This window comes from Trematomus bernacchii, unplaced genomic scaffold, assembly GCF_902827165.1.
Source record: "Trematomus bernacchii unplaced genomic scaffold, fTreBer1.1, whole genome shotgun sequence".
In the NCBI taxonomy this organism is placed as follows: Eukaryota; Metazoa; Chordata; class Actinopteri; order Perciformes; family Nototheniidae; genus Trematomus; species Trematomus bernacchii.
The window spans coordinates 2,519,121-2,533,632 of record NW_022987966.1 but is presented as its reverse complement, the minus strand read 5'-3'; the positions used below and the strand labels follow the sequence as shown (position 1 = coordinate 2,533,632).

At 40.2% G+C, this 14,512-nt stretch overlaps 1 protein-coding gene across 4 annotated transcripts in view; it reads right to left on the bottom strand.

Moving 5' to 3' along the window:
• The window catches only part of ryr1b (ryanodine receptor 1b (skeletal)), a 114,359-nt gene extending 100,186 nt beyond the window's left edge, over window positions 1-14,173 (bottom strand). For 3 of the 4 annotated variants that reach the window (XM_034115848.1, XM_034115849.1, XM_034115850.1), the window contains exon 1: window positions 10,545-10,793. In XM_034115848.1, coding sequence (XP_033971739.1) covers window positions 10,545-10,592 — 48 coding nt within the window. In that variant the 5' untranslated portion in view covers window positions 10,593-10,793. Of the gene's footprint in view, window positions 1-10,544; window positions 10,794-14,035 lie in introns of those variants that run through there. The other variant, XM_034115847.1, reaches the window with a different exon arrangement.
• Window positions 14,174-14,512: the final 339 nt, after the last annotated feature.

Sequence of the window (14,512 nt, the reverse complement as noted above, 5' to 3'; positions counted from 1 at the left end):
ACTCCGCTCTGGGCCTTCCCCCTCGGCTCCTCTCCTATTTTAGGTGTCTGCACCTGTCACTATCACATTCCCTCCTTCTGCTGACCAGCAGATACTTCAAGGTTTCACTTGGAGATACTTAGAAGCACACTGCAACTTGGAGAAAGTGCAACACTCTTTAGCTCACAGGGAGGCATCGAGCACAGGAACACTAAGCAACACAACCAATAACTTCCCCCAAAACAAGTTTAAGTTAATACTAGGAAAATAAAAAAAGTTAACACACCATTTGAAAGTCTGGTGAAGCTTAATACAGGGCTGCACAATTTGGAAAAAATAAGTAATTGCGATCATTTTGACTGATTTTGCTTTTGCGATATGATTCACGGTATTGGATGGAATCATTATTTTGGTCCATCATTTTCATTACAAAAGAAAAATATCATGTTTAGATTTTTTAAGAGAATCTGTACCAAATAAAAAAAAAAATGTCTTAAGTCTGTAGAACACTATTCGTAGTTCAGATTTCTCTGGAGCTCCCCAAAAAATCATTCAAAATTGTATTTTACAAAAATTAAGCCTTTAACAATGAATTATTAAATTACATTACATGTCACTTGTTAGACGCTTTTATCCACAGGAGCAATTTGGGGTGAAGTGTCTTGCCCAGGGACACAACGACATGCTGACTGCAGTGGGACTCGAACTTGCTATCCCCTGATTCAAAGTTCAGCGCACTATCCCACTGAGCCACAGCCTCAGTGGGATATGTCCTTACTGTAAATCATGGGTGTCCAAACCTCTTTCACTGAGAGCCACACACAGAACATGCGAAGATCTGGGCCCCTCACTAGAGGTGAGGTCTCATTAGTTAGGTTAGGTTAAGTTAGCAAAATCAATCAAATGTAAATGATTCTTGATACTTGAATATGCTTTAAGAAAAGAAACAGCGTAAACAGCTTTCCATAGGGTTTCATTTATTTTGTACAAACAGTGTTGGCAGCTCATTCCTTAAAACAGGAGACTCAGATTGCTTATAATAAGGGGAAATAGGACGGGTTTATTTCAAGCTTGTTATGTAAATATTAATAAGTTATAGATTTTGTATCTTTTATCAACTAACATTTGTTATAAAATGTTCTCAACTTGAATTGACTGCATTTATTTGAAAAGTGGGTTTATTAACACATGAATACTTCTTTGTAATATCTGTTTACACATATATTTAAGAAGTACAATATAAGAAAAGCAAAAGTTTCAGGTGTGGGCCATATTCCATTATACGTTTAGAATTTGCTGAGTGCCAATTCAAAATGGACAATGGGCCATAGTTTGGACACCCTTGCTGTAAATTAAATATTGCACAAGTCCATATTGCAATTTCGATAACATTTTCTTCAAATGTGCAACCCTAGCTAAATACATTTCCACAACACTGAAAAACGTTGATAATGCAATAGATCCATATTGTTGATCGGGCTATGGGAGTAACAGATGACATGTAACTGGATTACATAATCAGGTTACGAAGAAAATGAACTGCCTAATGGCTTTCACTTTCTTTGGTTCAGAGGTTCTTTTTTTAATTCAGGAGGTAAACCTTTACGTTCATAAAATAGTGTGTGTGAGCTTAACTGTATGTATTAAACTGAAACAGAGCATTTTCTGTCAGCTTAGATTTTATTTCTGCTTTTTTAAACTGTAGTCTGTACTCAAGTGTTTCATTGTTGGTGTAGAGGCTACTGCCTGAATATGCTCAATGAAAGGCAGCTTTTCCTATCAATAAAATCTCTGAGCAGAGGACGCCATTTTGATCCTCAATATCTTGGTATCTTCTTTTTCTAAGGTCACATTGTTCTGTTGTCTTACATAATACACTTTAGTAGAAAAACATCATATTGATATTGCCTTTCTCTTGCATTTATTTGCCTTGAATTCAAGGTAATACAAAGTAACGGAAAGTATACAGGTTAGAGTACTTTTTTTTTTATTTTGATAATCAGATTAGGTAACTGAATAACATTTTATTTACAGGTAACGAGTAATTGCAACTGAACACATTTTTAAAGTAACCCTCCCAACACTGGTTGTTTGATTTTCACTCACAACTAAGCTTGTCTCTGCTATTCATTCACAAATCAATTTTGAGGAAACACTGACAATGCATTTCATTGACACATATTGTTTTGACAGCCCACACACACACAGACACACACACACACACAGACACACACAGACACACACAGACACACACACACACGGGCTTCACTCCCCTCCGGCTCAGTTAAACTGCTACAAAGTACCGCACATCAAACAGCCTCTGCTCTCTGAAAGACGATAAGTCTGGCCGACAGCAGTAATTCAGAGGAAATAAATAAATGATTTTCGCTGGCCCGAATCCAAAATCTATTCTTCTAAAAAAAGTAATTTTGCCTTTAGAATAAGCAAAGCACTTTCCCGAGCAGCAGGAGTTTAAAACACAGACGTGTAATGAAAAATGTGCATATAGCAGATGTGATTAATTGAGTAAGACAAGTACAGCATACTAGCCTGGGAAAAAGATTGAAAAACACCCAGATATGAAATATCCCAGCATGCATCCCACTATAAACGATCCACCAACTTGCATTCAATCTGAACCTTAAACTTGAATATCATTGGACCTTCAAGTTCACAAAGCACACAATCTAGTTTGAATGGTTTCATCTCGACTTTGCCCAAACTTAATGAGAACATACTGTGCGATTTCTGCAGACAGCTTCCATTCCAATCCAAATGACTGCACCATGGATCCAGAACATTTTCCTCCCTGCCAACATTTTGTTTACAAACACACCTTCTGGATGATTTCCGACATAGCATTGTCAGTGAGAAACGATGACGTAAACATCGGTCGTGTGGACTTGTTTAGCTAGAATCACTTCATGCTTCTAAAGGGCTTTAAAGAACAGTAGAAGTGGTTTTGCATTTAGTCAAAATCACATCAAGTAAAAGCATGCTGCTGTTTGCTGTTTTTTAAACATTTATGAATACAGTATGAAACCTTATTAGATATTCTTGAAATGGAATGATCCACATTGTATTTGACAGAGTTATATTATGGTTATGATTACTCAATTAAAGAAACAGTATGCTAATTGACTTACACAACAAGTTAAAGGTGAACAGACTTCATGTTTAACTTAAAGGTCCCATGTCATGGCCATTTCTACTGATCATAATTCCATTGTTGAGGTCTACTAGAATAGATTTACATTGTTCAATGTTCCAAACTCACATTGGTTTCTCATACAGCATCTCTGTATAGTATGTGTATTCACTCTCTGTCCTAAACCCCTCCCTGTGAGCCCACTGTGCTCTGATTGGTCAGCTCGCCCACTCTGTTCTGATTAGTCCACCACCGTTACAGCGGAACATCAGTGATTATGTGTTACAATGGCGTTTGTTAGCAACCAGAAAATGACACCAGTAATGACAAACAGATGAGAATGCTGCGTGGGGTCTGGGTGCCGTGTTGGCGGGACGTAGCGGGGCTCGCCGCTGAGAGAGTGTGTGTGTATGAGGAGCTCCACAGATTGGTCCGTTTGGATTCCCGGAAGAAAAACATGGAAAAAGAGAAATGTCCAACGAGGCGTTCTGGGGCAGCATAGACACGTCTTTTCTGTGTTAGAGTTTTACTCTCTACAGGGTGTGCTTTGAGGGTTTGTGACTCTGCAGACCGTTTACATGCAGAAAAAGCTACAGAGCACACAAGGGGACGGGTAATAACCGGAAAAGCATGACACCACACACACACACACACACACACACACACACACACACACACACACACACACACACACACACACACACACACACACACACACACACACACACACACACACACACACACACACACACACACACACACACACACACACACACACACACACACACACACACTACATCAGTGAGCTGCAGCAGCAGCAGATGATGGACGAGGGGAAGGAGGTGTGGAGGGCTGGAGTAAAACAGGGCTTTAGAAGTGCTGAGCCTTGGAGATGAACATGTCCAGTGGGTCATCAACACACACACACACAGACACACACACACACACACACACACACACACACACACACACACACACACACACACACACACATAGCAGTTTACACAATAAACAGGTGGTGTGGTCTGCTCTCAGAGACCAGACATAAACACAGAGCGGCGGGGGGATTCCTGCAGAAGCTAAGTGACACAACTCAGTCTGTGTGTGTGTGTGTGTGTGTGTGTGTGTGTGTGTGTGTGTGTGTGTGTGTGTGTGTGTGTGTGTGTGTGTGTGTGTGTGTGTGTGTGTGTGTGTGTGTGTGTGCCAGTGTAGAATCGGGAAGATGGGACAAATAGAGTGGCGCAGTGACAACGTATTTTTGTAGGCGGAATCGGATTTCTATATACTATATACTATACTATATATGGAGTTAAACATGTTACAATAAAGCTATTAAATAACCAATGTATGCAAATATAATAGGCTTTGGTATAAAGCGGACTGAATTGGAAACAGAAAAAAATAGCGTATGTGTTTTTTCTGAAATATTTAATATTATAAAACACATTTTCCCTGCGAGGACAGGTGAATATGTTTTTACAGGGCAAAGTTGTATTTATTATTTTAATAAGATGCCATGACTGGTAATTGATCATTTTGTGTTATTCTCAAATACTTTTCTCCCTTACATTTATAAATGTATTTACGTTCCCAGTGCATGTAGTTGTACTTATACATCGGTTTCTGTAAAATCTTAAATCCTGTTCAGGACGCCAAAAAACAACCAAGGGCACATTGTACTTCACTAAAACGGACTGAGTTGTGTTGTTTGCCCGACTTCCGTAGACTTTACTTCAATGTGAAGCGGGAACTGTATGACATTGAAATATGATTGTGGAAAAATAGTTTGTAACCTTGGCATATAGAAAGACGTTCACCTTTCAAACCAATGCAGCCTAGTTTAAACCAGGACACCTTTTAGCCTCATAACACAGTAACGCCGTATAGTTCTGACTGAAGTTACTATGACAACCTGTCACAACAGACAGTCCCAACAATGACCTCTGTTCACGTGCAGAGACTCACACTCCAACATCTACACACCACGTTTCCCGAAGGATGCTGGGAAGTAGGACACTGACTCTGGTCTCTCCCTGCAGAGTGTGTACACTTATAGTGGCACACTATAAAAAGAATCTGCTGCTATAGACTGGAACACCCGTTCAAACTGGTCTGCCTGAATAACACTGCTAAGGTGGCATCGTGAAACAGTGACAAAGCTTTTCTATACCGTCACAAAGAGTCACAGCGCCATTGTGTCAAATGAGGGTCACCTGACATAGACTCTCATGTTAATGCACAGTGAGACACTTCAGCACTGTGGCTGTTGTTGTGGGCTTTTTCACCAGACCAAGGCTATTGCAAGCGAAGCTGATCTCTTGACAGCAATGTGGGGGCTCAAGTGCTTGCATGGAGGTTTTTTTAGGGAGGAGTTTTGAAACTCTATAGCTGTAGTTCAACATCCACTTTGTTTGAGTGGAAGTAACCTGCTACTGTAGCCCACCAGCTAGTGTGTATAGAGTGGTGCAGTGTTGATATGCTTAGGACAAACTAGAAGTCAGCGTCGCAAGGGCAAAAAGCAAATAGGATACACATGCTGTATTTATGATACTTAACATGATTTGTTGAACAGGATAATGTCCACGTATTAACACCACTTGCTGATTTTTTTAAGCATAAATGCAATCACTAGAAGTAAAAAGCAATCATAAGGCTATAAACCAAATACTTCCAGGGATATGGCTATCTAACAATGTTATGTCATACAACAATACGTGAACATCTCTTAATCTGGTGTTAACCACAGACCTTATTTCAGGCAACGAGATCAAAAAAGAGACAAGACACCGAAATGGCTCAAATGCTATCTAATTTCCATGTTTCAGGACTAGTGTATGCACCACTCTATAACCAAAGATCTGGGGTATTTACTGATGTATTTGATGTCGTAGAACAAAACGTGAAAATCTCTTATTTCAGACAACTCATCAAAAACACATTTATAAAAACATTGACTTTGAGTTGAGGGAACTGGAAGTGGTAAAACGTTCACAAAATGCCTGGTTTTAGGACTCATGCCTGCATTACTGTATACTGTACAACTATGCAAGCCACACTCAAGCACTGCGTGAGTCACAGTCACACAGTCAGACCCAGAATAGAAACGAGCAGCGCTGCTCAGTAATCTGTGTGTGTGTGAAAAGGGTCACTGGAGATGTGCTGAAGAACCAAAGTGCGTAACACTAAACTGGATTCAGTATTTAAAGGATCATACCTCCTCTTGCTTTCCTCTTATACTATCAAATAACAATTCCATGGGGGTGAAACAACACTGAATCCAGTAAGACACTGCCTTACTAACACTCACACCTCCACAGCTTCTCATCTCCTTCGGAGGATTCCCAGCAGGGTAGAGGAACAGCAGAAAGGATAACACTAAAGGGATCACACCGAGTTCTTTTGAGCTCCTCTTGAAATAGGTAACACTAGGTTTCTCAAACTACAGGAATACATGTATTCCTGCATACTACTATTCAAGAGTCTAGTGATTTCTGATCTTGTAAAACAGTGGAAAACTTCCTAGGAATACAAAATGCCTCTCAATATTCATGCAACTTTCTTCAATCATGAAATAAGAGAGAAGAAGAGCAGCTGACACTGACAGTGAAGTCAATGGTGGGATAATGGTGCTTCTTTAACCCTCACTGCCCATTCACTTTGAATGGGTTGACGTCACGCTTTGCCGAACTGCATTGTGGGAGCGTTGCTTCGCTTTGCTCGCATTGCTCGCTTCAAAAGTTGAGCAATGTTCAATTTTTGAAGCTTCGGCGGAAGCGTCAGCCAATCAAATCATATGCCAGTACAAGCTCTAGCCAATCAAACCGCGTGCTTGTGTGTCCGGGGCGGGAGATTCACGTGATTGGTTGTGGGTCGAGTTTTAGACAAGCTCACCGGCAAGCTTCAACGCACGCCGCCGTGTGGACGCTGCGTTAGATGCACGAGTGACTGGACCCTACACTCTTCCATAAGTGGGTCAAAAAGGACCCGTATTAGAATAATATGTGTTTTTATGCCATTTTTGTCATTTTGGTTAAGAAAAATCACTTGTATAATATGTAGTATTATATTTTGGTTCACACTAGAAATATTTTATATTTAATTTTTCACTATTTATAATTTTAGACATTTTTTTTACATTTTGAAAAAAAAGGAAATTCCTTAGAAAATGCATTCGGGTCATTTTTGACCCACTTATGGAAGCTTGGGGTAGTAATACAAAAACTACAATTTCTTAAAATGTATAACATTTAAATTAAAAATTAGAATGGCATTATATCCAAAACATGTTTTTTGAGGAATAGCTGGAATATGAAATGATAAAAAAATGTAATTACAAAGATACTCTAAGAAAACCACCTCACTGGGTCAAAAAAGACCCACTTATGCATCTAAGGGTTAAAACACCACTTTAAGTTTTTATTAAATAAACTAAACCTGAGAACCACCTAAGGTCACTTTTCAGATGTGCTATTTGCAGCCCTAGTGAATTTCGTATAGCCAATTTATTTATTTGTTAAAACATGCGAAGGCAATTGCTTTATTTTTCCCACAATGCAGCTTTAGTGTGCTCTGATGTAACGCAGTTAACATCAACGCTACTCTTAGTATTTGACAAGCTGAGACAACCCCTGCGTAGTCAATTAGTTGACCAATCGCTGTTTTGGTTTTACTTAATTTCTTGTCTGCCATTTTTGTAATGCTTTTTTCAAGATGAATGACTTGTTTCAAAAATGTTCATGAGCAAATATCTGGTGAACAGAAGATTGAAGTATTTGTGGAAACTCAGCTTTACAGATCTGTCCTCTTTCTACCATTCAATAAATCAACAAAGTCCTATTAGAATCATGAACGTTTACCACAAAGATATTGAGTGGAGTCCCGCCCTAACAGGTTGCCTGTCACTAGCATTAGCAGTTTAGAAGAAGCATGTTTTGGATGGTGAGCTTCTATTGTGACAAATCATCTTTAAAGTCATCATTATGTGTCATTGTCAGAGACTCAGAAACACCTGCACAGACTTGTTTGGAACACAATGTATATTTAGAATATATTTGTTGGCATTTAGAGTCAATTTTGAGCAGTTTAAAAATAAACATTTGTTCATTTTCTAACTATTTCATTGAATTCTTATGAAATAATGTCTTGAAGGAGGTATATTGAAGGGCTAAGTTCTGGCTGATTGGCAGATGATGCTCCTATGGATGATATCAGGTGAATATACAGTATGCCAGTCACTCCTCTGTGCTGCCACTCTGTGTCATAACACCTCCGAACCTCCGCTATAACCAGGGAAACCCCGGCGGAGAGAAACAGCTGACTCACACGATGCCTCCCATCACGGCCTCTAATTAAAAGAGTGATAACACGGAGCGTTTGTTGAATGCAGTAATCCAAAGACTCTCACAGATACACAAACACTTGCCTTTTTTAGCCCCGGGGATTGAACCCTGACCCTGACTGCGATAGCATCAAAGATAAAGCCATTGAAGTACACACATAAGACATTAATAATTCACATGGAGCTGCATTGTTTTTCCTTTTGAAGTGTTGCTGAACTAAAGGACGAACCCACTGAAAGCATTCAGAGTGTGTGTCCTGTGTGTCTCGCTATTCTCTCCCCAGTTTCTGAAGGGAAGGAGACAGACCACTGTAGCTCTGCTATGCCGTCAGGTGGTTGTTGGACATCAATACAATTCCCTTGTGCTCTTTCTCCATGCCAATGTCTGGGCTCTTTTGGCCTGGGACTCATATGTCACACCTAGCTAGATTCAAGTGGCATGGAGGAAACATTGCAGAAATCCATAGCATTGAATTACAGCTCCACAGAAATATATTTTTTTATTTTTAGAGCTTTTGTTGATGCTCATCTTCTTATAGACAAACTCATTTTAAGGATGTTTCTCACATAATACCCCACAGGAACAAAGCCTGGCATTCATTCAGTATCGTTGCATATAGGCTTTCATTGGAATTGTATCATGTTTTAGTTCAAAACATAAAGAAAAAGGCTTTTCTAAATGACTTCTTCCAAGCTTATGTTGTTAAAAACCAAAACATGTTGTTTTTTATAGCCAATAAGTTTGATCTGAGAGTCTAAAATATCACACAATGGAACACATTAAACTTACTTTAAAGGTTATTATTGGTCTCAATAATGATAAAAGTTCATCCAAATTCAAATGGTTTCAAATATTAGAGTTAATCAGTTCAGGTGTACTTTACTTTTATTTTAGGATTTTTCTCTAAAACTGCTAAAAGTGTGTTCTTTTCCTGATGTTTAAGCTGCATAAGAATAAAGTGATGCAATTTTCTGAATTTCCAGACTGCTTTATCATTTTATTATGTTACCTACTTAATCTTTACATCCACATTACTGATGATTATGTAAAACCGATTCACTGAGAGGCAAAACAAGTTACTACAGTGGACTAGTGATAAGGGCCCATCAGTTAAAGTAAGGTACTTTGGAATATCTAACAAATATCGAAAATGCCTGAAAATCTGAGCTGTTTTTCTATGTAGAAGAATGTATTGTGGCATTACTGGGTTTCTGAAAATGAGGCAATAGATATATAGTTTTTATAAAATAATTGTGGAAATATTTTGTGGAAGCATCGATAGTCAACCTTACAATATTGTCAGAATATCAATATCCATAGATTTGGTGATTTTCCTCACATCGCTTGGCCATAGCTTACAGTATCTACCTCTAGTTTGAGGAAACACATGTCAGCAACTCAGCTCTTTTAGGTCATTTTTTAAGGGGTAGGGGGGGGTCCCACTGAGTGTGTGCTGGCTGCCCCACAGAGAGCAGCTGTCCCCTGCAGCTTGTTGCTGCCTCCTCACCCCGCTCCGCAGCTCTACTTTCCTCAGATAAAAATAGCTAACGATGCTAACAGATGCACCGGCCCCTGTCTATCTATCTGGGCTCACGCACACACACGCACACACACACACACACACACACACGCACACACACGCACACACACACGCACGCACACACACACGCACACACACACACACTTGAGCCCGGAATATTCTGACATAATAATAAGGTGATTAGGGGATCAGGGCTGTAAAGATCATGATAGGTTAAGATTCCAGCGCTCACATGAGATGATAGTGATCAATGAGAGAGAGAAGGACTTATAAGCGGGTCATGGTACATTCAGGGCACTGCAAAAATAGTCAACTATATACAGAAGCTTGGCTCGGAGAACTGCAACTACACATTTTACTGAAATATCCCATGCCAGGAAAGCACAAGTGAAGAGACTGAAGGAAATGATGCTGGAAGATCAGGTGTCAGTTTCACATCGAGGGTTCAATCATGAGTACAAATACAATAAAACATGTCTTTAAAGTCCTCTCCTCCAGAGCAGTGTGTTTCCCAAAAAGGAAAGTGAGCAGGACTCACCGTGCGCAGGAACTGGATCTCCTCTTCTCCCTCTCCCCCTTCTGCCATCCTTCACCGAGGGTTATTGGCAGCTCCTCGGGAGAAAAGAGAAAATCCTTCTGTTCAGGATCTTTTTTTTTATTCCCGTTTTTTTACGTCCCTCCCTCTCGCACTCCACGTTCTCTGCTTGCTTCCTTCCTGCTGTACCCTCCTCTCTCTCACACACTGTCAGTGCTTGTGTGTGTGTGTGAGTGTGTGTGTGTGTGTGTGTGTGTGTGTGTGTGTGTGCTGGAGGACAGCGTGAGTCCTGTGGCTCTCACGGTGTTGTGAGAGAGAGTGACGGGAGGCTCCTCTCTCCTCTCGCCCTGCATCTCCCCCCCCCCAACCACAGATGAGTGAGGGAGGGGCAGGCACCTTGTTACACATTTACACGACTCCCATCCCACCGGTCCGCCATGTTTGTAGAAGTGGGCCACTCCTTCACACAGGGCTGACCCCCTCCAACACACACACACACACACACACACACACACACACACACACACACACACACACACACACACACACACACACACACACACACACACACACACACACACACACACACACACACACACACACACACACACACACACACACACACACACACACACACACACACACACACACACACACACACACACACACACACACACACACACACACACACACACACACACACACACACACACACACGTCTGAGGCTATAAAAGGAAAGTGGGGTCTAGGTCTAGTCTTTGGGGAGTGTGCAGTTAGAGCAGACACACACCTCTACTCTTCAAAGTGAATAAGTCAACTGCACTGTACAAAATGAAGCATTGGTGCGTTAACATTACATTAGCTCCAATGGGAGACGGCAGACACACACATCTGACCTGACAGTCAGTGGATGAGGTTAATGTCATGGTCAGGTTATCCTGGTCTCTGGCAGAAAACCCCCCAGGAAGTGAGTCTGGGAAATGTTCGTACTTTTTCAAACCCTGGTACTACATCTCCAGTGTAAGTTTGTGATGTCATTTGGCCAAAAATACTTTTCCCCATTGCCTTACATTGGAAAGGAGACGTCTGTAAATCAGCGTTTATTTTACTCTAACAACCTCACAGTACGAACATAAGAATAGACCTTATTTCGATCATTAGGTACAAAAATTGCAAAATGCGCTAAAAGCCGATCCAGAGATATTTTTCGAAGACCAGTTGTGATGTATGGGAGGCGGGGCTAATATAAAACCCTCTGGGGCCAGATACCCAGATGATCCCGGATTTGTTTAACTCCTCTGTCAGGCCATTTCTGGCACTGAGCCACTTTCATAAGAATGAACAGGGCCCTGCCTCCAACGCCATCAAATCTCATGATGAAATAAACTCATCATGAACAAATGTAAGTGTAAGAATAACTGGAAACTTGGATCTAAAGAGGCCCTATTATGGTCTTTGGGGTGTTCTCTTTCCTGTAGTGTGTTATATAGGGTTTTTTGCATGTAAATGGTCTGCAAAGGCTAACATAAAGTTCTCTCCCACACACTCCCCCTTCCTGCCTGAAATGCCTCCATTGACTCCTTTGTTTACTTCAGTAACATAGTGACATCACTATGTAACACTCGTACTTCTATTGGCTAGCGCTCCAATACATTTTACGAGATAGGCTAAAGGGCGGGACATCGCTAAGCGGTTGAGCAATCACAACAGAGCCGGCCAGCTAACCAATCAGAGCAGACTGGGCTCTGGTTTCAGACAGAGGGTGAAAAGAGGTGCTGCAGCACAGGCAGTGAGAGAAAAATAAGGAGCTTTTTGAACATTAAAGCATGGAGACATGTCACAGTAGAGACACTACATACTGATATGAAAAATGTAGTTCTGAGTACTTTTTTTGGAATTCAGAGTTTTGTTCACAGAAATACCTATAAACATAACACTTTAGGGAGAGAGTCCCGCATGAGGAGAACCACACTTTCATCTCAGACTTCTGACTTTTAAGTTGGAACTGTTAGGACATTTCATAAAAAATGGCTAAATCATGAACAAATTGTTGCCTGATAAGATTATTCTTATTTAATCAAAACGTTTTTCTCAAAATGGTCTTCTGTTAGGATTGTGTGGGTGTGGTTGGATTCTTATTCATGAATTCCCTGTTTCCTCACCTGCAGCTTGGCTCTTTCAGCGCAGTGGAAGATGTATTTCCTACAGCCGGATCAATAACAGGAGGAGACATATATCAGCTTGAATTAGCTCGGAGTCTCTCACACCTTCCTTTACATTTTCAGAGTTTTTGATTCAGTGTTGATTGGCAAATATCGTAGCTAAACAGTCATTAAATCATTATTTATTTATTCATTACTACCATACTATTTGAAGGGATGGACCTGTCCTGTGTATGAATGACTGGGCGTGAATCCAAAAAGGTGGAGACATTTCACACAAAACTATTTGCACATGTTGTAATCACATGTTGTAATCACATGTATCCTATGTTTATGTATTTTTCTGTTTGCAGTAGATCTATTAAAGAATAATATTCTGTATATTTAATTAAATGTTTTCTTTCAATACTTATAGATTATATAATCACTATTTATATTTATATTTTTAATGTTTCGCTATATTTTTAACCAATTTTAAAAAGCTCTTGTGAAAAAAAAATCAAAACTTTGGATGACAAAAGTATATTTAATCTGATCTAATAAGGAAGTTATTATCCTAGTTCTCTATTTTATTTACATTTTTTAATATAAAAAGTGTCTTATCATTAGAAAATTAATTGCACTCTTAATAACTAACTAATGTGCTGGCTAAAGATATGATATGTATAAGGATGTGCTGCCTTTCACTGTTATTTATCTTTGTAAATCCAATTGGTTTGGACTGTTGGACATAACAATACTTTGTGGAGGTCATCTTCTTTTTTTAAACATTAACTTTAATCTCACTGAAAGGTGTCCAACCAGATTACCTCTCATTCTCTTTACAGACATAAATCAATCCCCTTAGTACTATTTTACATGTTTACCTTTATCTTTGTTCTTATTCCTGCAACCCACTTGCATAATTTTGTCTTTGCACTCTTTAATTGGACTATTTTAAGTGTATTTTTGCTAGTTATTCTGTAGTTTGCATTAGTAGACGAGACAGAGACTTAACATTTGCATAGGCTTAACTGCCCTGTAGCTATTGTGCATATGACAAATAAAGCATTGTTATCCATTAAAAATATCTACTATACCTTGACACATAATTGCAAATAGATTATGATAAGACAATGTAGCAGAATATGTGCTGACAAAGGACAAAAAGGCTATTATCTCACAATGTACCAGCTCAGCCTGATGCCTCCCTGAGGGGAGAGCAGGATCAGTGGCACACCCCTCTTTATCAGGCAGCAGGATGCACCACACAGAAAAGGTGTAAGCAGAAAAAAAGAGCATCTCACAGAAACCCTCCTCCAGACAGAGTGCAGTGCCTCAGCTCTCACATACCTGCTCAGTCTCCATCGGGCATCCTCCAGCAGGCTCTGCTCCTCACCCATCTCCCTGCAGCAGCCGGCGGAGGGAGGTGTTCAGGGACGCCGGGAAACCACTCTGTCCGGCGGTTAGAGCCGAGAGGAGGAGAGGAGAGGAGGCGGAGGAGGTGACACGCCACTGAAGCAGAACTAACATGAATTCTGGGAGAATGAGTCCTGGATATATATACAGAGAAATGACCTGCTGTTGCCTGTTTTTTGCCAACTCACGAATCCGCAAAAAAGTGCATTTGCGACGCAGCGCCGGAAGGTGGCGACATTTTACTGACCATTCAACTTAAATCTATGTACAATTCATTCTTGCCCAAAATGATTAATAATTTAAAAATAAATAGCTCTAAATAAAGTCACGCAAGCATCACAGTCAAACAAAGGTACGTTTGGTTGATGGGTTCGTATATTTGTTGCTTCCGTGGCATTTAATTAAAAACAA